Source organism: Lepisosteus platostomus, chromosome 6 (assembly GCF_059453375.1).
Source record: "Lepisosteus platostomus isolate fLepPlt1 chromosome 6, fLepPlt1.hap1, whole genome shotgun sequence".
NCBI lineage: Eukaryota > Metazoa > Chordata > Actinopteri > Semionotiformes > Lepisosteidae > Lepisosteus > Lepisosteus platostomus.
The window spans coordinates 17242828-17266500 of record NC_142616.1 but is presented as its reverse complement, the minus strand read 5'-3'; the positions used below and the strand labels follow the sequence as shown (position 1 = coordinate 17266500).

Sequence of the window (23673 nt, the reverse complement as noted above, 5' to 3'; positions counted from 1 at the left end):
CTTCTTTCACATTTTGAATCTTGTTCTCCCACAGCACAAGCTAGGCAAGTTACATGTTCTCCAGGCTTTGTCAATAATTTTCCTTTTGTGGCTTCCCAGTTAACTGTGACATTCTGTTATTTACCTCGTGTTATCTCCTTTTTACAGCTGTTTCATTGCAACCTTGAGATCACTGATTTACTCTGTACTCGGCTACTTTCATTGCATTTTTTAAATCAACATTGTCCAATGTATTTTTCAGAGCTTATGTTTTTATTCTACAATAATCATCAAGTGATGGTTTACAATAGTCAAGTGAGACTTTCAATCATGGGACGTTTCAGCAATGAGCATGGAATGGGTTTCATACAAATACTTGAGTCAAAATATTAAGCTAGTTGTTACAGGTTGTTTTCCAGTTTCTGTAGGTCATGTGGTGTGCTATATTTATAAAACTAATCTCTAATGTATATCATTCAGTGGAATAAATATAGAAATCACTATACGCTGTATCTTAGTTTTGCAATGGTCCAAACCTTTTTGTTTGCAAGTCTATATTGTACCATTTACAAAACATACCATGTCACGGTCTGTGAATACAATACCCACATATCTAGACTGGTGACAGAATATCAATATTCCACATCCATTGATATTTTGTGTTCAAAAGCAACACAGCCTGGAGGACGGTAACACTTTTAGAAGTCCGCTCTATCCAGTGTGCGTTGCGCTGCGATCGCATCATGGCCGCCACGTGCGGGCTGAGCAGTCCGCGAGAGCTGGCCTCTCTGTCAAAGTCAACGGTGGGGTCCCTCTTCCGGCTTAATTGTGGGAGGTCATGTGTCGAGACAGGTGGTGGCGCTCCCTGAAGTACTCGTGGCATATCGGGCAGGTCAGCTTGTCCTCCCTCCGTTTCTTCACCTGCGATTCCACAGCGAACTCCTTCTTGTGGTGGGAGCGCATGTGGAACACCAGGTCCGAGGTCATCCGGAACGACAGGTTGCACTTGGCGCACCAGTTCTGCACGGCCACGCCGAAGGACGTGAAGGAGGGCGGGAGGAGCGTCAGAGACGAGGCGGTCCGTAACTGCCCCCCGACCGCCCGGGGCCAGTGCTCGGCCGCGTAGGGGAAAGAGCCGCTCCTGCTGACCGGGGTCTGCGCGTTGGCCATGTCGGGGGCTAATACTTTGGATCCCAAGAGCCGGCTATATCCCAGGACCCTATTCGCGGCGATAGAGTCGGCCAGGTCCCCCAGGTGCTCCGTGGAACCGCTTACGGCGAGGGAGGGGTGCGCGGAGGAGTTCTTCGCGGTCCTGCTCGGCTTACAGAAGGCGCTTCTCTGCTCCTCCGCGCCGGCGTTGGGCAGAACAAAGGAGAAGGCACTTCCGCTGGAGTGCAGAACGGAGTCCGCTTCTAAGCGGTCGTGTGGAATGCGGTTAAGGCCTCTTTCGGCGGCGGCCTCGTTCGCCTTCTCCTGCTTTGGCCTTTCCTTCGTCCTCCTGACCTCGGTAAACGCACTCGGCTTCCGATCTGAGGCGTCTTTCTTGGCGGGGTACCTGTCCGCGGTGGCGAGTTTCAGAACTGAGGCTGCCAGCAGCTCAGGGCCCAACGCTTGCGGGTCTCTGCTCAGGAAAGCGATGTTGCGGTCGTTGGCGATGTTGGTTTTCTCCAGCAGAACGGCTTTTCTGGCCCGGGAGCTGTCGGCGTCTTCAGGCTTGCCTTTTCGCGGAGCGGGGATGGCGGCGTCTTCGCTCGCCTGGGACTTTCTGTGCTCCAGGTCCCTGGCGATGTTGTGGAAATCGGTGACTCGCTGGAGCCGCTTGGTTTCCATGCTTTTTTGCTGGAAGACGTCGGTTTTTCCTTGTGCACAGAGAAAACGGCAGTGCGCCAAGTAGGGGTGCTCATTCTTAAAGGTCTGGTCACACTTCGTACATTTAAATCCTGTACAGATAGATAAACACCCCGTTAGCACTCACATGACAACTTTAAAATCTTAGCATGGCATCCTCTTTAACATGCCCAATTCCAGTCTTTCACAATAGTTAGTTAATTGAGACTTGATCCATGGCCTTCCAAACTCAATATTACGAAGAGTTACTTTTACACCAATCCTGATATAGCCCAATGGACTCTTCATTTGAATGGAAACTCTGAAGTTTTTATTTTTCAATAGGTACTCTACGGAACTCCAACTGGTTGAGCTAGAAAGTCAATATTGCTGTCACTGCAAACGTGCAGATAGGTAGCCTGTCCTGTTTAGTGAAGAGAGCATGCAAATCACAATTTTTTTGGGTAAATTCCTTAGAAGTTATGACTGTAATCCAACTCTCCAAATGAGAAGGTTACCCTGCATTTTCTACCCAAGAACAACACATCTAACAGTTGCAAAGGAACAAGTAGAAAGAAAAGAGCAGAAAGGAAACACAACGTTTTCGGCTGTGGAGCCTTCTTCTTCTGTCACCCTAAGAAGACTCCACAGCTGAAACGTTGTGTTTCTTTGCTTCTCTCTTCGACATGGAATAATCCCATACGTGTTCCTTTGCAGCCTGCTGTACCGTATGTGTGCTGACGCCGCTACAGCACCTACTTGAACGACTACAGCTCACGGTTTCTCACCATCCTGCAAATGCTGGGGGTTGATGTCGTTGAATCCCAGGAGGTGAGAGAGCTCTTTGTCGTACCACACCAACAGTTCCTCGTCTTTCCTGATGCTCCTCGTGGACCGGAAATACAGCTGACTGCTTTTCAGGTAAGCCTCCATGTTCTGCTCTTCTCGGTTTCCCGCCGCCTGCACCAGCCTCAGCCAGGAGAGGGCGCTGGTCGAGCTCTTCATTGCCTCGGCGTCCACCTGTAGGCACAGCCGCAGTTAAGAGGCTGGAGGTCAGAGGGAAACTGTACAGCCGACAACGCTTCTTCTGTTCGCGGAGAACAGCTTCACACCCGGCCGTGTGTGTGTAGGTTTGTGTTTATCTTTTACAGCCTTTTGACGACGATTACTGTAGATCTAAACCATCTGAATCGCACTTGGATTTGGAAAAAAACAAAACAACGACAAAAAGCTTGAAATTAACGGGCAAGAATTCGGTAAATGGAGAGATTTTTTGCACATCATGTTAAGTGTTTAATTGTCTGTGTTTGTCCTAAAGCCTGCACTTCAACTAACAGTAAGTCCCTTAGAAAGAATGTAGAAGTAAAACGATTACAAATAAGATCCACTGAAGTCATAATGAAAGTTGGCCAGCGACTAGTGGAAGTTTCTCATTAAACTACACGAGGTTTATTTTCATTCCAACACATTTGTTCGTTATTTTAAAGAATATGTCGACGAGCTATTCTGCTAGCAAAAAGCACGTGTTTTTCATTACATTTCACCAACAGATCAGATCGAAAGAGTAACAAGTAGGGGTCACATTCACGTTGAAATGAAAACGGGTGAAATATACGTTCTGGTTGTACCGCTTAGCTGAAATGACCATTGGAAAAAAGTCAAGTTGTCGTATTCAGCTATATGAGAGCAAAGTTCGTATTTGGAAGCACTATGGCAATTGGGTGCCTGACGACACATGTGGAAATGGTTCTGTAAAGTATTTTTTTTTTAATTATTATTTCAGGGAGAGGCTCGGAGAAGCTTAAAATGATCTTGGTCTTTATTATTTAAATCGGTATTTTTACGAATGGGGTATGTACGCTGTAACCCCCCCAATAAAAACACACACATACTCGGAAAACGTAAGATTTGTTTCTCCTGTCCGCGGCCTTGAGAGCGATGAAGGCGATGGTGTCGTAAAAGGTGTTCTGCAGGACGCTGGGTCCGAACGAGACCCCCGCGGGGATGTCTCGCGTCACGTGCACGCTGGTGAACAGGTCCGTGACGTGCTGGTGCAGAGGTTTTCCGTCGCCGGCCCAGAATGACCGGGGCAGAAAGCCCAGCTCCATGATCTACCTGCGAACGTGACACGGGATAAATGGGCAGTGATGTGACAAGTGCTCTTTTTTTTTTTAGGGAATCATTCTGGGAGCAGACTCGTTTTTCAGCCGGTGCCCAGAGACACCTGGGGCGCTTCTATTTCCAGAAGAGATAGACGGCGCCTTGGGCACTACCTGTTCATCTTTCCTCGTGTATAATTTAAATTACAAATTGCGGCGGCAACGAAAGTGTGGAGGCATGTCATTTTAAACTGTACAATACGTTATAATAATTTACATCCAATCGAAAATCGTCGTGGCGTTGCAAACAAAAATGCAGTGTCCAGTTCTAATTGCAGTCCCTTTCTCCTCGGATCTTTCACTTCATTTGCACAGAAGATTAAAGCAATGCTTAAAGATAGAATTGTTTGATAACTCTAGGTATTCGTAGACCTCGGCGTGTTCTTAAAAAACAATTTTAACAATCCACAAAAAGGTGTTTACAATTAAAGCGCGAAGGTACAGTTTAAACGTAGAAGCGAGTTTTAAATTTGCTGCCCTGTAAATTTTACCAACTTGCATAGCTGCAACCGACTGCGAAAAGCACGTTTTCATAAACGTGACGTTCTTACGAATTGCAACGATTATCAGTCACAATAACAATAAGCATTCGGTAGATTCTGGACTTCTGTAAACAGCCTTTTGTTCCGAATGTTTCAGTTTGATTTCTCCCATTGTCTGCCCATCTGGCTTCCTAGTGCGTACCCCTTGCATCCCGGTTTTGTCGTTGTTACCCCCGTAGAGATTAAATAACTGTTTCATGTCTTGTAATAATGGAGGAAAGAGGTCTTAGAGGGAATAGTTACAGTACATATCCGAACTGAACGCGTTGCTCGTAAATCGTTAGAAGTGGGTTTGCGGTAACTGTTTACAGCGACTTTGGGAACGATGTCAAAGAGCGTTTTTTTCTTCTTGCTGACGCCAACTGTTTTAATTACATTTATTATGGGGAGCAACGTGTTGATTTAAAAAAGCTTACTTCGACCTCAGAACATTTTCGACAAAGTATCTGGAGCCGGTCCGGCGCGGTCATTTCAAGTGACTAACGTACAGGTGCCAGAGACCGACCACTCTGTTTCAATGTAGAAATACATCTTGGACGTATGTGTGTCGGTTTTGTATTATCCCGTATGAAGTGTAGACTCAAGAGTACTGTCATTTGTTTACATCAAACGTGTACATTACTGTTTCACGGAGACGCTGTAAAACTACGGCAGGATGGGAAACCTATAACGGGCGTAAACGCAAGATACACGGAAATGATTCCCGTTGAGCACCCCAGCAGCGTACAGTATATTTTGCGCACTCACCAGCTGAACGCGTAGGTGCTCCGAACAGGAAGACAGCTGCAGGTGCGACGGGCTTGGTCCGTCCTGTACTGTGGTGTGTAAAAACGAGCGTTTCCGAGGAGCTCTGGATAAAACTGCCACTTTGTTTCTCAATCAGACACTTGTTCTCAGTGTGGAAGAGGAGCGCTGATGCGTGATGGCCCATAGATGAGCTCTTCCGCTCCCTGCATCCCCCAGGTGGCATTTTGATTGGTGCTTTTCTGCCTTTACAGCCTAATTAGACAAGAAAGGGAGTCTTGAATGGTTGAAAAGAATAATTGATGAACGGAGCACTGCGGGAACACTCTGCGCTTAATAATTTAATTTTCACGTTCCTCCTTTTGATAGCTACGACACAGTTCACAGTGTCTATCTACCCGGTGTCTAACGTTGGAGGCATCGATCTGAATATTTAACCACCATATTCATATTTCTGTTATCTATCATGAATATCCTACCCAAGAGAGGCCCCAGCGAATGTATGGAAGGCTCTTAACTAAAACCGACGCCACAGTATCTCACTGCCATTTGAAAATTGAAAGGCTTTGAGAAATGTACAGATTGAAAGCTTGGTAAACGAGAAAGGAACTAAACGGAGGAACGAAATAGCGCACATCTTTTCAATATTGCCAGGAATCAACGTGTTTTAATCTCTAGACCTTGTCGAATATCGGATCGGTAACCCTTGGTACTTGGGCTCCGTGTAACAGAAAAAGCTAGCAAAACGTGGAACGCAAAAAAATATATATTTTTATTAGAACGAACACATCGATTCCATAATTTAGTCCAGAGTGTAGCACGCCAATCTAAGCAGACGCATTCCTTTATTTAGTAGTTTGTGAGGTTATGAAAAGTGATTTTTAAGGCTTGCTTTTCACTCGACTTTAAGGTGACACCGAAAACACACGCTGGCCTATGAAGCGTTTTCCAGAAATCCGTTTTACCGTTAATTGTTCTGAATAATATAAGCATCTTTTCCAGCACTAAAATCTTAAATAATGTCACTTGCCCAGAATCCCATTAAAGTGTATTTAGTGTGACTCAAAACATTTCAATCTTCATGTGTATTTTCGACCTTCTATAGTGTATACAGAGATGGCAGGGTTGAGTTAAACCTTCAGTGAATACAGGCGACAGAGAAAGAACAGCTACACATTTGGAAACGCATTAGTTATGAAAGATGTCGCTCCACATTCACTGACGTCTATTGTATTCTATAAAACTAGAATAATTAGAAATGTCAATTCAAGTCATTTGGCTATTTGCCGATATTGACATAAACATTGAAAATGATATTTTTAGGTCAGTTAAATCTAGACATGGATTATTTGCCCTGAAATAAATGCTATATATGAACTATTTTAGCCCTTTAAAATAAGGGTACATTAATTGAATTGTATTCTGCACAATTCTCTGACTGTATAACGTAGCGTGGTAAAACATGAAATGGGATTTACAAATACTGATACATATTGCTCGGCAGTTTCAATCATTATTTAACAATATTTATTTGGATTTTATGCCGTGCAAATAAAAATTAAAATTAAACCACTAGAGCTACGTGGACTACTAAGTTTTCATAAAACACTTTCTATTGTTTATGAAAACAAAAAGCTCGCCGTGCATTAAAAGACGAATTCTAATGTATCTGCCGCTTCGAACAAGATTTAGGAGAATTAAAAAAAAACTATTGTCATGTATGAATACAGTATATAGTTTATAACTTTATGTTTCCACCTGTGTTATTTTAAAATAATGTCTTTGTCTTTTACACACCATTTTCATTGATCTCAACTGGAAAATATTTCATTTTAGACCTGTTATGAAAAGCAAGTGATATGCATCACCAAATATTTAACAGGCTAGTGTTTTTTTTATTTCTAACCCAGACTGCATTATAGTGATCTTTCCTGTTAATCCATAAAAATAGAAACAATTTGTTGTTTCTTTTTTTTTGACTGAAGCAAATCAAATGAAGTACGTGTCGCTCAGAGGCCCAACAGCCAACAACGGTATAGGTTTGAACCCAGGACCCGCGGTCTCGCATGCCCCCGTGTTTTTATTGTGATTGTGAAACGTTTTCATTTTCAAAACTATTTAGACATAAAGGAGCCCCCGATATTTTGAGCGAGAATTTCTCGCCATGAAAGCGATTGCAGACGTCAGAGAGGCGCTTTTTATGTATAAAACAATAAAATATGATATTAACAATGAATAAAAATCACCTGAAGACAAAACTGAGACCTTTCTTTAAAAAAATAAAATTACAAATCTGAATAAGAGAGGCCACAAAACTCAATTTATTTTAAAGGGTCATTAAAATCAAAATATAGAAACAACACTTAGAGATTAAAAAGCGAACAGTCAGCCTTCTTCGGATGTCTTCGGGTGTCATCTTCGGCTCCACAGCTGAAACGTTGTGTCTCCTTTCTTCTCTTTTCAGCATGGAATAAACCTTTACTTGTTCCTTTGCAGCCTACGCATGTTGAAGCAGCTACCTACTTGAACTATTAAAACCTACTACACCTTTATATGTTGTATGTATTGGAAACGGTGATTAATCGAAACATATGAGGCGAGGTAACCCATTAAGTACTTAAGTGATGGGGAGTTTTTATAAGAATAATGTATTCGGCCAGTGGCGAATAAATCCCACTGGATCGTGTGTCACTCAGTTAAGCTCCATTTTGCTATTTTAATTGGAGAAAAAACTAAATATTAATTTATGTTTACTATACAATTCTAGATAGCTTTTATAGTATCACGTGATCTACATTATCTACAGTATAATGGACTGATGTATTGCAGGTTCATTCGGTTATACTGTACAAACTTTGCTTTTCTCTTACTAATAATAATTACAATCTAATGAATTTTGTACTGATATAGTCGGGACGAAGAAACGATTGTATTCCTCCCGTGGAAGGGTTAATATCAGAGACAGCGCCGCTTTTCACAGTCGGCTAGTGCAGCTGCGTTTTAATTTATAGAAAGGTTTCTGAACAAGAAACACCCTCGTCTACTCTGTTTTGACAGAAAAGGTAACCGTAATTTAACTCTAACATTTTAATCTAACAATTAAAATGAATACAATAAAAAAAATCCACCCATTCGTACTTGAAGTTATTATTTTTCTTTTTAAATTATTGCCCACCCAAAGTAGTATTTGTTCAATTCCTTAAGCAACCCGAGAGACCAGGCCATCGATGAATCCTATATAAAGATTATGAAAAGTGAAAAAAGAGAATAGGCTTGCGACATTATAGTAAAGGTACAGAGTATTTGCATGAAACTAAATTATTCAAAATATTTTAAAGTTCTGATGCGTATCTAGTTTTTCTAAAATAACACGTTAATTTAGGGACAGGGTACACTGCACGACCAGACAGCCTTACCGTAATGTTTCTAATAGCAACACGGCAGTGTCGTAGATTATTTGTACGGTTACTATTGTACTGTTACTTTACCGTTCGCTCTGCTAGAGCGTAATTCAGAATTATTCAGTGTGGCAGATAGGTGTGAAGATTACAGCGTTATCACCCAAATACTGATGGTAAAGCATAAATGAAATTGTATTTGCTTTAGGTTTACATTACAGTTCAATGTGGGGATTATTAAAATGCTGTTCATCCGTCAACAGGCACGGATAGTCTGTTTATGTTTTCAGCCTCCTTGACCCAAGTGTCGCCGGAAATAGTCAGTTCGCAATAGAACCTTTTCGGAATTAAAACACAGTTACAGCTACAAGGGTGGCAGTAATATATAGATATACATCAAACGTCTGCGAAGAAACAAGCGGTAAACACATGACTGATGGACCTGAATAGAGAGTTTTCACATGGTAGTAGATATAAAACAGAAATATTAGTCATTTTTATTCAATTCCAATAGTAGATATAGTAGACAACACGCAAATATATCAAAATAAAAAACAAGAACAAATGAACACCAATTCACGTGAGTCGTCGAAAAGGGCATTTGTTTTTGTTTTTTTTACACATTAGACCTTGAGGATGAGGTCCCTTTCCCAGACCTGACTTCCACTGACACCTGTGGTGTCCGTGTGCCGCGGGCTCCATAGAGGAGCTATTGTTTGCGAAGCTGCAGTATTTAGTCACATAAACGATGGTGTTATTCTAAACAAAGCTGTTATTCCTACCACTGCCCTCAATAATGAATAAATGTGTACTCAAATGAAATACATTTATTATGATTGATAATAAAACAATATTGGCAATATTATGTATTTCAATTGAAAACACAATGTAGATAAGTGATGTAAGAAAGGACAGAGACATAACTCCATTTTCTGTTTAAAAACTTCAGCCTGGATGTAAATTGCGGCAAAGCCAAAATGATTATTAACTGTTCCAACAAGGGTGAGACTATAAATCTATTTTGTTCAGAACGCTTCTTCTCTTATTTAAATACCTTTATTTATTTTATGTTTATTTTTTCAACAGGAGGTCCTTCTCTCCAGAATTCGCCAAAGATTTAGGCCAAAAAAGAAACACCACTGCATGTCAAACCAGCTTACGGTTTTATTTTGAAGATACAGAATAATAAACGAATAAGATATACCTTTGTAGGATGTGGTGACTTCAATGTCCTCCTAAACGAGAGAAAAAAAAACTTTACGAAAGGCCAAAATAACCGAGCCATTAGCTGTTTGAATCAATTATTTAATTTGGTTAATATCAATAAAAACGGTCTGCATGTCTTGCCATTCTCCCTTCATCAAGCCAGAGGATAGTCCTCATGGTGATCAATTATAGTGACAATTATAAGAAATGTGTCTAAGCGATGCCAGCCCGTAGTGGCTCCTTGCTCACTGCCATTGTTCGAAGTTTAGGACTACATACTGTAGCTCTGGTGCCTCGTATCCTTTTCACACCGGGATGCGTTTAAGACCGAGCAACGGACAGCACCGCGGTGACCGGCAGTGTATCACAGTCTCCCTAATAGCTGTGAAGAACAGCACGTTTCAGACAGCCTGTAACCTGAGAAAAAGCTGCAGTAGGTTGAATAGTTCCAACACTGTGCTGTTTTACCACTTTACCTGGCAAACTCTAGATGCTACATCGTGCCCAAAAACAATTCATTTCCCCGAAGACGAGTTACTTTAACTGTATATCCAGGTAACTAACATGATGCCGTCTTTAATTGACTTGTTTGTATCTGTTAAAGTAGCCTGGGTCTCTATTGTTGCACTCTTCCTATTTTTAAGGAATAGTAATATTTCTTTCCCAATCTATCTAATGTGCGTCTGAAATGAGCTCTAAACTGATACGTCTGTCTTCACACATTAGGCGAATAATTATCTTTTGGTTTCTCACTTTTCTGCTACTGGACTTTGTTATTTGTGTAAGCATACTGACACTTTTCCGAACTTCGTGCGTGGAACTGTGTTTTGTGGATAGTAATGACCCTAAATCTTGCCCATATTCATAATTTGCTCTCCGTTTTGTGTTTTCCGGAAAAGGGAAGTAGTTCCCTCTATCCCAGTATTGGCATGGTCGTCTCTTTCATCGCTCCGCTCCGCTAGAAGAAGGGCAAGTCTGAGGAATGTTTCGAAATCGAGCCTCCTAGCAGATCCAAAGGAAGCGACACCTACAACAACCGTGACAATCCTGGGCGACTGACGTTTCCTGGCCAACCCAGCCGGGAGAAAACCTTATCAAGACGCATGAGATAATGTGAATCACTTGAATTCCTCGGCTGCGCTTTTTTTGGGGGGATCTACCAGACGGGAAAAAGATGGCGAGCTTTTTGATTAACATGTCTCTTGCCTTAGCTCTGCTGGGCTTCCTAATGTTCACAAGTGCTTCAGTCAGAGCAGAGCCCGGAGTGGAGGAAGAGGAAGAGGAAGAAAGGTCTTGTCAAGGCGCTTTCGACTTGTACTTTGTCCTGGACAAGTAAGTGACCGTCGTAAATGTAACAGTTTATTTACTCTTCACTGCACTTAGCCATGCAACCACTCTGCTGTGTAGAGACGGGCGCTGGGCGTACCGGGAGACTTTTTTTTTACGTTAAACTGGTGAAATCTATACTGGGCGAATAGGCAATATGTTGAGCTGAGTTTCTGCATTGTCTATACCAGATACAGAAAGTTTACTCTCTGGGTCATTTAACGCTGTCAGCTATGCAGAATATTAAACTTTGGATATCCTACTAACGATTTTAAGACGAAGCAGCTAATCCGAATATATTGAATTGCGCGCATTTTTCCCATTAAAGCTATTCTGTGTGTTAAATATGTATGCTTTTTACGGTTGCGGGGAAAGCCATTTCTCCAAGAAGACGTATATTATTTTGCAGTCTCCTTTTCAAGCGAAGAAAAACAGCACATCCCCCACGGAGCTGGGAACTGGGAGCAGGATGCATGGATTGGGTTACACTGCGTGATGGAGCTCCTGCTCCAGCTGTTACAGCTGTCTGACTCCACGGTTGCCGCGCGCGAAGGCTCAGCGCTGATTTCACGCTGAGCGGAGAGAAGCCCGTTTGGCTTTTGTGAGCTGAGGCGCATTTCAGGACCTTTTTTTTTTTCACGGAGACGTCTGAAGTTTTGGGGACTGATGTTCTAATCATTCACCATTTAATACGCGGCTTTACCATACGCCTGTCGGTGTTACACAGCGCAGTCCGAAACACAAAACGAAACCCTGGTAAAATCTGAAAACGGGCTTAAAAATTGCCGCTTGCCTTTCCTTTGTTGTGAGACTTGCTTGCTTTTGCGGGAAGACAAAAAACGTACCGTGTGAGTGTGCAGAGAGAGGGGGGCGCAGTGTGATGATGAGTTAGCTGACCCAGCAGTTTAAAGATCTCCGCTTTGTTCCTTTGCGGTCAGTCTTTCTTTCCGTGGAGACTTGATGGGAACACGCTATAGGGTTAGTGGAGAAGGAAGCGCTTCCTTTCGCTCAGTTCTCAGAAGGCCTATGTACAGTATGTACAACAAAAACACCCATATGTGGGATACAGCGTGATACCTGTGATGTTTGAAAGATACGAAAGAGAGCCACTGAACTTTTCTTCTGCTGGATTTATGAACCGTTCTATAATGCAGTGTACTTCTGTGGACACAACGTGTTTTAATTTCAGGTTAAATGCACGACTTGAACAAACTGACTGTGGGCTCCTGGCTTCTTAGATAACTTGGAAGTTTCTTAGAAAAGCACGACTTTTGAGCGAAACACAGGATGACAAGAGAATTACGTAATCCACAGGCCTCTTTTGTGCTGCTGTCAGTATAGACAGATTTGTGGGGAAGGCTATTTGCAGTCTGAATAAGATTTGTATTTTTACAATTGAAATGTTAAAATTTGCCCTATACATACGCTTAGTATTCCTGAAGCCTAATCCTTTCAAATTTCACTCAAAGAGAACTTGAAAAGCAAATAATTCAAGTACTTTTACATTTCAAATAGATCTGTAGGTCTCTTTTTTAACTTGGCGTGGTGCACATCTACATTTCATGTATTAAACTTGTAAAATATGATCATATTTTAATTACCTAAAGTTCATATTTTCTAAGACTGTCATAATTTGTTAAATAAAGTTCTTTTAAGGAAGGAAGACAGGATATTTTTAAAGGAAAGACTATCAGCATTGTTATACTGGTGATCCCAGTTTACTTATTGTTCAAGATTTTGCTTAAATCAAACCACTTGAACAACTGAGATGTTTGCTTGTAACTTTCCATAGGGTTTGAGGTCTACACTATTTAATGAGCATCAGCACAGTGTATGAGTCTCATCTTACACATGACTGTCTTGTTTAAGTAAGTAAGCAATTAGTGGAAAAAGATTGTTTCTACCATTTGTTTAAGAATACAGAAGCATTATGCAGCTCTGAAGACTGGGCTCTGACATCTGATTTTTATGCTTATTTGTTTTAGAACAGATTATGTTTGATTGTCCTTCAGAACACTGTTTTTATTTTGATGCAGTGACTGTTTCCACTTGTCGATTTTCTAACCTTTGAACTGTTCTCTGTCCTTTAGAACAGATGACCTTCCTTATATATCTTGCTGTTTTTAGTTTTGTTAAAGACACATCTCTGCTATTTACTTTAAAGTGTGTTTTGCACACCTTGCTGTTTTACTAATGCTTTAGTAATCCAGTTGTTCGAAAAAAAAAACTTTTAATAGAGTTCATAACAAAAGAAAGGTTTGGGAGGAAAATAACCTCCAGTTTCCTGGCCCGGGTTATAATTATGGGTCTCCAGAGCACTGTTTTCTGGTGTTTATCATGCTAACAGGTCTCCACCATCCCTGGCTTGCTAGTCCACAAGGGCCAGTCACCCCTCACACTGAGCAAGTTAGAGTCAAAATACTGTTCAGGATTTCTTCCACAGCCGCATCGCTGGTATTTGTCTGATGTTTTTCAAAATGGCTTAAAGCAGGAGTTGTTTTTTTTTTCAGAGCTTTCCAGACTTTGGATAGATGCTTAGGATTCCAAAATCAGAAACCAACTCAGTCTTTTGACTAGAAACACAGAAGGGAAGCAAGGTCACAGCATGGACATTCTGTCAGATAGAGGACATTTCTGCTCAGAAATATTTGTGACCTACTGTAACTTTGTGACTTAACAAATCGGTGGTTACACGTGGCCCTTGGAGAGAGTGAAGGAGTGAGCTATACAAGAAAGGGACAAGCAATATGAGGTGTTTGTCTAATTAATAATTCTTTCTCTTAAATGACACCGTGGGTACACTGTTATTATTCTGCTTGAGACCAGCAGTCACTGGGAAATAGACTGGGGCAGTTCTCTACATGCCATTTTCTAGCCCTGTTTCGAGAAACCTTTTGTGACACACACACACACACACATGCAAGAGTTAGTCAGCCAAGTCGGGATGCAGTAATACATTTGGTTGGTGAAATGCAATTAGAATATTTTTGGTCTGTTACTAAATTAAAGTTGCGTGTCTATGATACTACAGTATGTTTGGCACACAGCTACATTTCTGATTTGTATCCACATGTAATTGTCTGAATCCACAAGGATGAAAAAAAAGACATTATTTGGAGACTTATGCCATAGGGAACGTTCCAGTTTTAATAATATCGTTGCCTTGTTGAAGATTGTAGACATTTTTCATTGTGTCTGGTCATTACTGTTGAGGTGAACCACTTCGTCTTCCTTCTCCCTGAATGGACAAAAACCAATCCTTTACTATGTTTTTTTTTTCACCCCAAGGGCTGTGCAGAGATATTCTGACATTTCAGATATTTTAGCTGTTTTTTTTGGGGGGGTTATTAATGTACTGAGTTCAGACATGTAGTGCTTCAGGCTGCAGTGAGCACCAATGTGTTGGGAGCCTGAGTATAATTTCATTTACAAAGCTAAGTGAGGTGAAAACCGAACAATATATGTCAGAAAACCTAAACGGTAATTGTAATCTGACAGAACAAGGGAGAGCAAGTTCAGAAATGTTTTCAGATATGTTTTAATTTATTAAATATCTATTTCTAGGCACTACATAGGGCTTACTTTCATTCAGAAGAAATCCAGTGTTACTTTGTGTTCAGATAGTATTGGTTAAGGGTTTTGCTGATGTGAAAAGGCCAGCAAGGTCTCTGTCTGTGAACGCCAAAATGAAGCGTACCCTCTGAAGTGCTCTAGGAATGTTTGAGAGAAGAGGTGTGTCCTGTCAGTGCGGCACCTTTTTGTTGAATCCTTGAAGTGGACATGGTTAAATGTATCCATTTAAAGGTTGCCGCGGCTCAGCTGGTAAAACCTTCCTTTTATCTTGCCTTTAATGGTTCGCTGTAAGGTATAGGTGCTCAATGAAGCCATGAGTATTGGAATTATATCGCCATTGCCATTATTATATTGCCATTATACCATTGCTATTATGTCATATTGCCATTATACCATTCAGGGTTTAAGGTCACATTGCCTTTCGAAAGTAAATAGGAAGCCATGTTGTGACGTTATCAAGTAAACATCAAAAACAATTGAAAGACACACCATCTACTACAGCACATATTAATGTGACTTGATTCAGTGATATATGGGAACAGATTGCTGTCTGTAAACATACAATTGTGCTCTTAGAGATAATATATGTCTGCACGCATCTTCTAAATGCAAAATATTTTCCTTTTCAGGTAAGATATCATTCCTCTGATGGGTTCTACCCTCTGCTTAGAAAGAATTAGTCATTGCATGTTGTGTTGTGCTCCACAGATCAGAGCTTCACTGATATGCAATGTGACAGGGTTTGTTAAAAGGGCCTTGTGCTGTATTAGCTGAGAGGTTAATTTCTCCTTTAGGCTCTTGAAGGCTTGTGGGAATTTAGTGTATCACATAAGAAACCGGGCTGTTTAACCTCACATTAGTTATTTAAAGTCAGCATTATTCCCCATTAAAGGCTCTAGTATCTCTAATCCATGCATCATTTTGCGCCAGTAAAATGCCTTTGAGTGTTTTACCGTTTTATAAAAATGTTTTGCTACTAATTATCCAGAAAGCCATTCCAGTACGAGAGAAGTTTTGAGAGTTACACCAGGTTATTTACAATGCCCACAGTAGTTGGCAATTTTTCCTTCTGTAGGAAGTTTTTTTTTTAAATGATTTGCCTGGAAATTATTATAAAATGAGGCTGCAAAGGTCCTGAAAGTTTGTTTTTTGATCTGATGAAGGTTTCAGGAAACACTATAACACACAATGTATAAACCATACTACATTTTAAGAAACATTTTAAATGTTTAATGGGGCACTGCACCTTTAAATAATAGTGCTCGAGCACTCCTGAAGGAATTCTAAGACATGCGGCGCAGCTGAATCAGACTGTAGGATCCTCACCTGCTGCTTTACAAGTGCTAATAAACAGAGGGGTTGTTTTTTTAACTCCTTGGGTATCGCCTCTTGTTAATATTTTACTGAAACCAAATGTTCATTTGAAGATTTCTTTAACATGCATAATTTTTTGTTCTGTTTCATAATAGCTCAATTAAAGTAAAAGTAATAATTCTACAATTATTCAGCCGTTGCCTACAGAGAGCTTCACACATTTTAAGGGCACAAAAATCTGCAGTATTTTGTATTCGTGTGCAGTTTTTCTGTGTATTTACATGTATGGAAAACACTCTATATTTCTCACAAAAAATGTAACGTGTTTGTTTACAAGTCACAGCGTGGCACACCCTCCTCTGCTTGAATTGCCTTTCTGTAAAATAAGTATTTATCTGATGGGACTGGTTTGGTGTGCACCCAGACTAAGTGATCTGATCGTTTCCTGTCTTCAGAAACGATGCAGCCCTGTGTAGCAGGAGCCTGTTCTGGCTAAAGGGGAAATGTGGAGCCTTCCACCATTCTCTCCCTGAGGGATGAGCTGTGGTGCTGCTGGAGATTAGGAGCTCTGACCCAATGCAGATGCCTTGCTTTGGGCTGAAGACTCAGGTGTTGGGCTTAGCTTGTTCTTGGCTGAGTTTTTAACACTCTAAAAAGTTTGCTCTTATGCTGTTGCTTGTTCTTATACGTGAAGTTTTATTTTAATGCAAATAGTTTCCCTTTAGGGGATTTAAACATTTTTGCATGTTTTTCTGTCAGGCTTTGATGTGGATAATGTTTGCTTTTTGAGTTTATTGCTCCCAGTGGTTAGTCACCCATTTAATAGTCTAAACTATTACTGTATGATGTGTGGTTATACTGTTATATGTGTTGTTAAGACTAAAATGCATATTTTCATAGAACAGTTGAGTTAAATGCAGCTGTAAGCTGTAAATATATCATGCTCAATATCAATAAAGACATTCTCAAACCTGTCAACTGTAGAATGAACTTTCGTACTAGTAATCTAGCTTCACACTCCTGACTTTTCCACTATTAAATTGCATCGGGTGTGTTAGCAAACTTTGGCATTTGTGTTAAAGTGGTGTAAAATGTCTCATGGCACTGTTATTGCCATAACAAATCTGTAATCAGATCCTTGTTTATTTCATGGGGCTGATATAATCACACAAACGACATTTTGGTATTTCCTTGGAGTGAAAGGAGTATAATATCCTTTAAGAGTATCGGATCATGTGGAGTCCCATAACCTGAGAGGCCACAGAGCCTCTCTTTTTATAGGCAGATAATGAGCTGGGATGGCCCTGGCTGGGACTGAAGCCTGCACCCTTGTGCACAGCCAGCCTCTTCCTGTTCCGAGTCTGGGGAATTGCTAAACAGGTCTGAGGGAGCAGACAGGACCGGCTAAGAGAAAAGGTGTCACCGACGTTCTTCACAGTTATGAAATTGGTGAAGACGGAGCAGTCTCAGTTTAGTTCCCAGTGTTCATTGATCCCAAACTGAAGAAAAAAACTGTGACAGTTTGGCACACATCACCTGCCACACTTAGTAAAACCCAGTACCTTGATTCCCTTCATAAATGTGGATTATTCGTTTCGTATAAACATTTTGCCGATGCACATGTATAGTTGAAGATGTCGTATTTTTATTGCCTTTGCACCCTCGTTATTTGTGCATCAGGGCTTCAATGAAACCGAATTGTTTTGATTAGTGGTTGCCTAGTGCTTGGGACATTGAGAGAAACAAAAACTTGCGAACTTTGCAGTATGCGCTGTGGTCTCCAGGATGTTGCCGTTTTGAAAGCGTTCCACATGAAAGTCCCAGAAATGCCAAGAAGAAAGTCGTGGCCTGGCTCCTCTGAAAGCAGAGCTTCAGCCGCTATTTTTACTGGAAGCATTGTCTGAGGAGATACAAACACGTCCGAGATGAATATTGGTCCTCTCTCTCTGATATCATGGAATTTCTGAGGCTAAAAGCACGGTTATTGCTGGGAACTTGTGGTCAAAAGCCTCATTCTTCCGGGTGAGGAAAAACAAAATTATGCAAAATGATTTGAGCTGTGAAGTGAATTTATTGGAGCAGCTGAGGGATGTTTCTTTAAAGGGTCTGTCTGTAATCCTATGAGTTTCCCGGAAATGTGAGCTGCACTTTAAACTTTACCCTTCAATCTATAAAGTTTAGTAAAGGCCTGAGGAGTAAAGGCCTGTATGCATCATCAGGCTTTTGGTGCGCTTTGTGGATTCAATGGTACAGTGCTGCTGACAGATTTTAAGGGCGTGAAAAATACCATTCAGTGACTCTGGCCAAACCACAGAGATCAAGTCATACTTTGGCTCGGGGTGCTTATTTATTCTGTGAAACATGCTCTGTATTTGACAATATTGGAGCTCAAACTTGGGTTAAGAATTCAATAGGACTTTTCCCTTGGTTATGCAGATTCAATCCCTGCTACAGCAATATAAGAATGTTCTGAGAAAAAAAAAACAAAGGTATCTTTGAAGTATTTGTTTTTCATCTTAGTATGTCCTGCATACAGTAGGACATCCTTCTTCACTATAGCCTATGTGATATAATGTTTTTTTCTATTCTGATATCAGCAATAATACATTTTATTGTTGACTTTAGTGGAATCTACATAGAAGTGCATTTAAAACTGATAACACTTTAATGAAAGGGTTGTGGGAGTCTGGAAAAAGCATCCAGTCATGTTGTTGAAACACCTACCCTTGCTGGCTTCTTTCATGGATCTGCTGGATGAGCTTCTTCGGTCAACCAAATGGGCTCGATGGGCCAGATGGCCTTCTTTTGTTGGTAACCTTTTGTATGTTCTTAAACGTTGATGTAATTCAATATTCAAACAACATGCAATATGATTTAGAGAAACCCAGAGCTCTATTAATCATCTGTATCCTTCCCTTACCAGAGCCTGCTATGTGAGCAATGGTGATCTCTTACCTCATTGTTGGATTCTAGTACTTGTATAAAGTAAAGTAGATTAGAATTTATTAAAAATGTAGTAGTCTGTTGAAAGGATATAATAAATCTTCAAGGCTTAAATCATAAATCATTCACACATTACATCACTCATATACTCTGTATCTTTATGTGAGAATCGTGATTTCTAAGCTTTTAGGGTTTTTTTGTTTAACCTGTTCCATCACCAAAGGGGAAAGTGAAACGTTGAAAATTTAACTTAAACACAAGCTATCAAAATTAGATCAGAGAATACCACAGAAATGTCTCAACTGGATTTATTTTCCTTTCATCGTGGTTCTAACTAAGAAGCTACCCACATCCTCTCTTTCTTCTGTTTGGACAGGTGAGGAAAATGCAAACTAGGCTGCAATTTTACAAATCATTCAAAATGTACCGTTCCAAGAGCAATAAAATACTGAAGAGGTTTTACATGGGTTCACAAGTTAACCTTGGTTAAAAAAACTAACTGGAAGCAAAACACAACTGAGTTCTGTGTTGGTGCTTTCTGTTGCATCAATATCAGCCAAATGTAAATGTCATCATCTTTTCTGCTGTCATGTGGAGCAGACTGGTTTGCTGTGAGTTAATACCTTTGTTGTGTCGTGCAGTTTAGGTTTTACTATAAAGCTGCTTTGTAAATATTGATTACTTTAAAATAATTTGTTGATCCTGTATAATGTTTATGAAAATACTATGTTAACCAACTAAAAGCTCTGAGTTGTTCCTGAGTTTCCCTGTAGCGGGAGCAGGTACAGTAACCATTTCTAAGAGTGTAAGACCAGTTAAAAAAGAGAACCCCTGGCAGGTTGTCCGAAGTCTGCAGCTCAACCAGCACAGGCCGTGGTGCACTGAATGAGTTGCTCATTCAGGAGAGCCAGTGTGGACTAGCTGCAGAAGCCTAAGGTGTGTTAAATAAAGAGCAAGGGTATAATCTAAATGCTTAAATGCTTGAGCTTGTTCAAAACAATCCAAGCTGTAATGGTTTGATAGGCAAAATTAAAGCTTTCCTATTCAAACCTTTTATATCAATCTGGAGGACAGTGCGGTTACGTCTTAAACAGCGTTTGTCGGTTTTCGGTTTGAATCGCTTCAGTTTAATAGCACCGTTCATTGTTTATTAGGGTATTTTTTTGATTGTTCTTACAAAAAAAAAGTGCGAGTCGGTGTGTGTGTAGGAATGAGACTCCAGGTCACAGGCGTCTGCTCCTGGAGCACCAGGGAATCAGCAATGTCCAGTGACCTTTCCTCACGTTGGTCACGTCAAGGTTAAAAGACCTGCCCAGTGCAAAAAAGGTTCCTCAGCTCATTTCCTGCCTGTCTGCCTGCCCCGATGGGATGCTTCCAGGTCTCCTGAGATGAAATGCTGCGGAACAACGTCCGGCACAGAGCGTAGACTTCCTGCTTTTTTTTTTCACGTGGGAAGTTAGCCGAGTCATCAATTAAGCCGTTCCGTCATGAAAATTTAATCCATTTTCGACCTTCTTCTCTCCAGAAAGGCACATTTCAGCTCTTAGAAGCTGAACAAATCCTGTTTATTTATAGCCTTTCCCAAACTGTGAATTCAACCCCCGACCATCTGTTCGCCGGCAGGCCTCCAGTTTCTGAGGAGGCATGGTCTTGTGTCACTGCAGGATGAGACGCATACGTCTCCTATAAAAGCAATTAGCCTACATTCCGAGCGCTCGTGGGTCTGCAATTAATTACTGAGCCCAATTAATCGGAGGGGTGGAGCTGCAGCTTCAGAGCTTGACACACCATACAGAAACCGGAGAGGTGATGGCAGATTGGGTGGAATAGCAGATCGTTATTGTTCCTGACTTAAGTCCTTATTTGTTCTGGTAGAACATAAAATTGGTTTCAGTGCTTCATATTAGGATACAATAATCTCTTCGTAGTGTGTAAGAAACAGTGAGCTCAATGTTACAAAGTATTGTAACTGTATCGGTGTGTTTTTTTTACAGATCTGGAAGTGTCAAAAACCACTGGATCGAGATATACTCCTTTGTTGAACATTTGGCAGAGAAGTTCATTAGGTGAGATACGTTAACATTTTAGATTTATACTTAAAGATTGTTGAACTGCGGTCTCTGGGTTCACTCGATAAAAATCAGAGGGCTTCGGACAAAATCAGAGTCTGCCATATTTCTCACGAAGGACTGGTGAATTAACAGTGGAAAAAAAACAAATTTTCCTGTCTTCTTGAATATTCACCATCTGTATTTTCTTAAATTCGTTTTCCCTGCTGTAGTTTATCTTCCATTGCCCAGAAATGTTTGTATCATTTCAACACAGGCACGTGGTTTTGATGTAATTTAACCAAAAACTGATCGATTATCTCTCCAACGCTCCTTCCAGTCCCATGCTGAGGATGTCCTTCATCGTGTTCTCAACCCGTGGGACGACAATCATGAAGCTGACCGAGAACAGGTGAAGCTTCGCTTTCATACTGTTAACGTCTCCTGTTGTAAACATTTGAGTTTGATTTTCAAATGAATCTCCTGAAAGATTTCGATCAGGTCCAGATGGGGAGATTTAAGACGAAGGAAACAGTGAAAATGTCCTTGCAGCAGCTGCAGCAGTGTCTGTGTCCTGTGCTTGTGGTGGAGTTCGCTAGACCTGTCAATAAATATTTAATTTGCTGTTCCCTTCACAAACCCCTGCGGTCCTGTATGTGGGCCAGCCAGCAGGAGCTCCAAATCCTGGTTCAGTCACCCACCTACCCAGGCGTGGCAAGGTCTGGGATCCACTTAAACACTTTAGCCTTAAAAGCCTCAAAAATACCACCCTGTTCCTGTTTGTGTGCTGCCTGCACTGCATTGAAAATTGAGGCGTTCCAGCCATGAAGCTACATGATGATGAGTTTGTTGAAAATGTTTCTTTATACTTTTTTTCTTTTGCTCCTCCAGGGATGAAATAAGGAAAGGCCTTAATGCTCTCAGGAGAGAGATACCTGGAGGAGACACGTTTATGCATTTAGGACTGGAAAGGGTACAGCCTTCACTCCATAAAGCCCCTACTTCTTTTATACTGTATATAAATGTTGATTTTTTTTCAATTTGCTGTTTCAGTAACATTGTCTTATTTTACACTTGCAGGCAAATGAACAAATTTACCACGAAAATTATGGTAGGTCTCATTTGAAACTATTCACTGCCTATAGCTGGCAACATAGTCAACGATTCTAAAGCATTTTTGTTTGGTTTCTGCATTGAAGGGACAGCTAGTGTTATAATTGCATTGACGGATGGAGAACTTAATGAACAGCAATTCTACCATGCACAGCAAGAGGTAAGTGAACAGTGCCGTCACGTATTAATATAGAACAATATTAACAGGATTTGCATTGATCGTTATGTAAATATTGTTTTTACCAATCCAAACGCAGGCTGAAAGAGCTCGATCCTTTGGAGCCATTGTCTATTGCGTTGGAGTGAAGGATTTCAATGAGACACAGGTAAACCGGGCCCTGTGAGTTAAAACTACTGTAGCACACAAACAGTCCATTCCAGAATCCCCACCTTTGCCCAATCTTACAATGTCCCAGATTTATCCAGCTGATTATGCAAAACCTTTATCCAAGCCCTCTCTTTTCCAAAAGACAAAACCCCAGTGACAACGTTTAGAATAAACTACAAAGCTATGAAAGGACCGTGCAAGTTCCTTTTGCCCTCCTGGATGAGCTTGAAATGATTTGTGTCCCCTGTTTTTGGGGAATGTGTTCGTTGTTTGTACAATTGAAGTGAATTTCAGCCCTTTATGTCGTTGCATAGTTTTGCAATCACTCTTGCAAAGCAGTTACTTTCAACGTAAGAGGAAGGTATAAGTGATTTATGTAATCTGTCGAGAACTGGAGCTCAGTGAACGATGTGAGTAAATGACCACTGTAATGCTGTTTGTCCTTTTGTAGTTGGCCACCATTGCTGATACCATAGAACACGTGTTTCCAGTGATAGGAGGATTCCAGGCTCTCAGAGGCATGATTGATTCGGTAAATGAAGTGATTTTGTTTTATGAGCGAAATAAGTACTTTGTCTTTTTTGTTTCTAATCCCGATCGCTAACCGTTTCCCTTGGTGCTGTGTCCTAGATCCTCAGGAAGTCCTGCATTGAGATTTTAGCAGCTGAGCCATCAAGCGTGTGCGCCGGAGGTAAGAGCCCAGACAGGGGTATCGTGCGGACTGACAGCAGTGCAGTTTCCAGTTGTAGTCTAGCCTGCGTTGAGTCAGTGCTAATTTACGCGTAAACAGACAGTGGGGAGCAAGGCGCTCCCTGGAATTTAAGAAAAATACAAATTGACCATGTATGGAAAATGAGAGGCTGGCCGTGCTCTCTTGCCTGTCGAAACGATACGATGAGCATGTTCCTGGCGAGCGCACAGAAAAGGCCGTGTCACTCCAGATTCGTTGGGGGTGAGCAAGGGAGGGGAGCTCTCTGCAGCGGCGCTGGAGTGTGAACGCCACTCAGTGATGAAGACATTTTAATGACAGAGCCGAGCAGGGAAGATCTAGCGGTGAATGCTTTACAGGCATACAAATCAAAGTGCAGGGTCGTGCTTCCGATATTGAATTCGGGATTAGTAGGCTTCGATAATCAATACGCACCTGACTTTTTCTTTAATATACAAAAAAGT

General features: G+C 41.1%; 2 protein-coding genes across 3 annotated transcripts in view; one reads left to right on the top strand and one right to left on the bottom strand.

Annotated features, from left to right (window-relative positions):
• Window positions 1-231: 231 nt before the first annotated feature.
• On the bottom strand, window positions 232-5565 carry znf488 (zinc finger protein 488). 2 transcript variants are annotated; one of them, XM_088634456.1, is made up of 4 exons: window positions 5255-5565; window positions 3699-3921; window positions 2595-2826; window positions 232-1919 (listed from the first exon to the last, which is right to left on the bottom strand). In XM_088634456.1, the coding sequence occupies exons 2-4, from the start codon at window positions 3912-3914 to the stop codon at window positions 802-804; spliced, it is 1566 nt and encodes a 521-aa protein (XP_088490582.1). In that variant the 5' UTR covers window positions 3915-3921; window positions 5255-5565; the 3' UTR covers window positions 232-801. The 2 variants fall into 2 exon arrangements, with proteins under 2 accessions (XP_088490582.1, XP_088490583.1); XM_088634457.1 differs by lacking the exon at window positions 3699-3921.
• Window positions 5566-10594: 5029 nt separating this feature from the next.
• Window positions 10595-23673, top strand: part of antxr1d (ANTXR cell adhesion molecule 1d) — a 35371-nt gene continuing 22292 nt past the window's right edge. The window contains exons 1-9 of the mRNA XM_088634454.1: window positions 10595-11187; window positions 21006-21077; window positions 21400-21471; window positions 21951-22032; window positions 22140-22170; window positions 22259-22332; window positions 22430-22498; window positions 22952-23032; window positions 23131-23191. Coding sequence (XP_088490580.1) covers window positions 11030-11187; window positions 21006-21077; window positions 21400-21471; window positions 21951-22032; window positions 22140-22170; window positions 22259-22332; window positions 22430-22498; window positions 22952-23032; window positions 23131-23191 — 700 coding nt within the window. The 5' untranslated portion in view covers window positions 10595-11029. The remainder of the gene's footprint in view (window positions 11188-21005; window positions 21078-21399; window positions 21472-21950; window positions 22033-22139; window positions 22171-22258; window positions 22333-22429; window positions 22499-22951; window positions 23033-23130; window positions 23192-23673) is intronic.

Excerpts from the sequence above, each read along its gene's own strand:
- znf488 (XM_088634456.1), bottom strand. The coding sequence starts at position 3,914 with ATGGAGCTGGGCTTTCTGCCCCGGTCATTCTGGGCCGGCGACGGAAAA. Across the intron at positions 2,827-3,698 it reads ACAAATCTTACGTTTTCCGA|GTGGACGCCGAGGCAATGAA; the intron begins GTATGTGTGTGT and ends CTGTGCCTACAG. Across the intron at positions 1,920-2,594 it reads CCCCCAGCATTTGCAGGATG|GATTTAAATGTACGAAGTGT; the intron begins GTGAGAAACCGT and ends CTATCTGTACAG.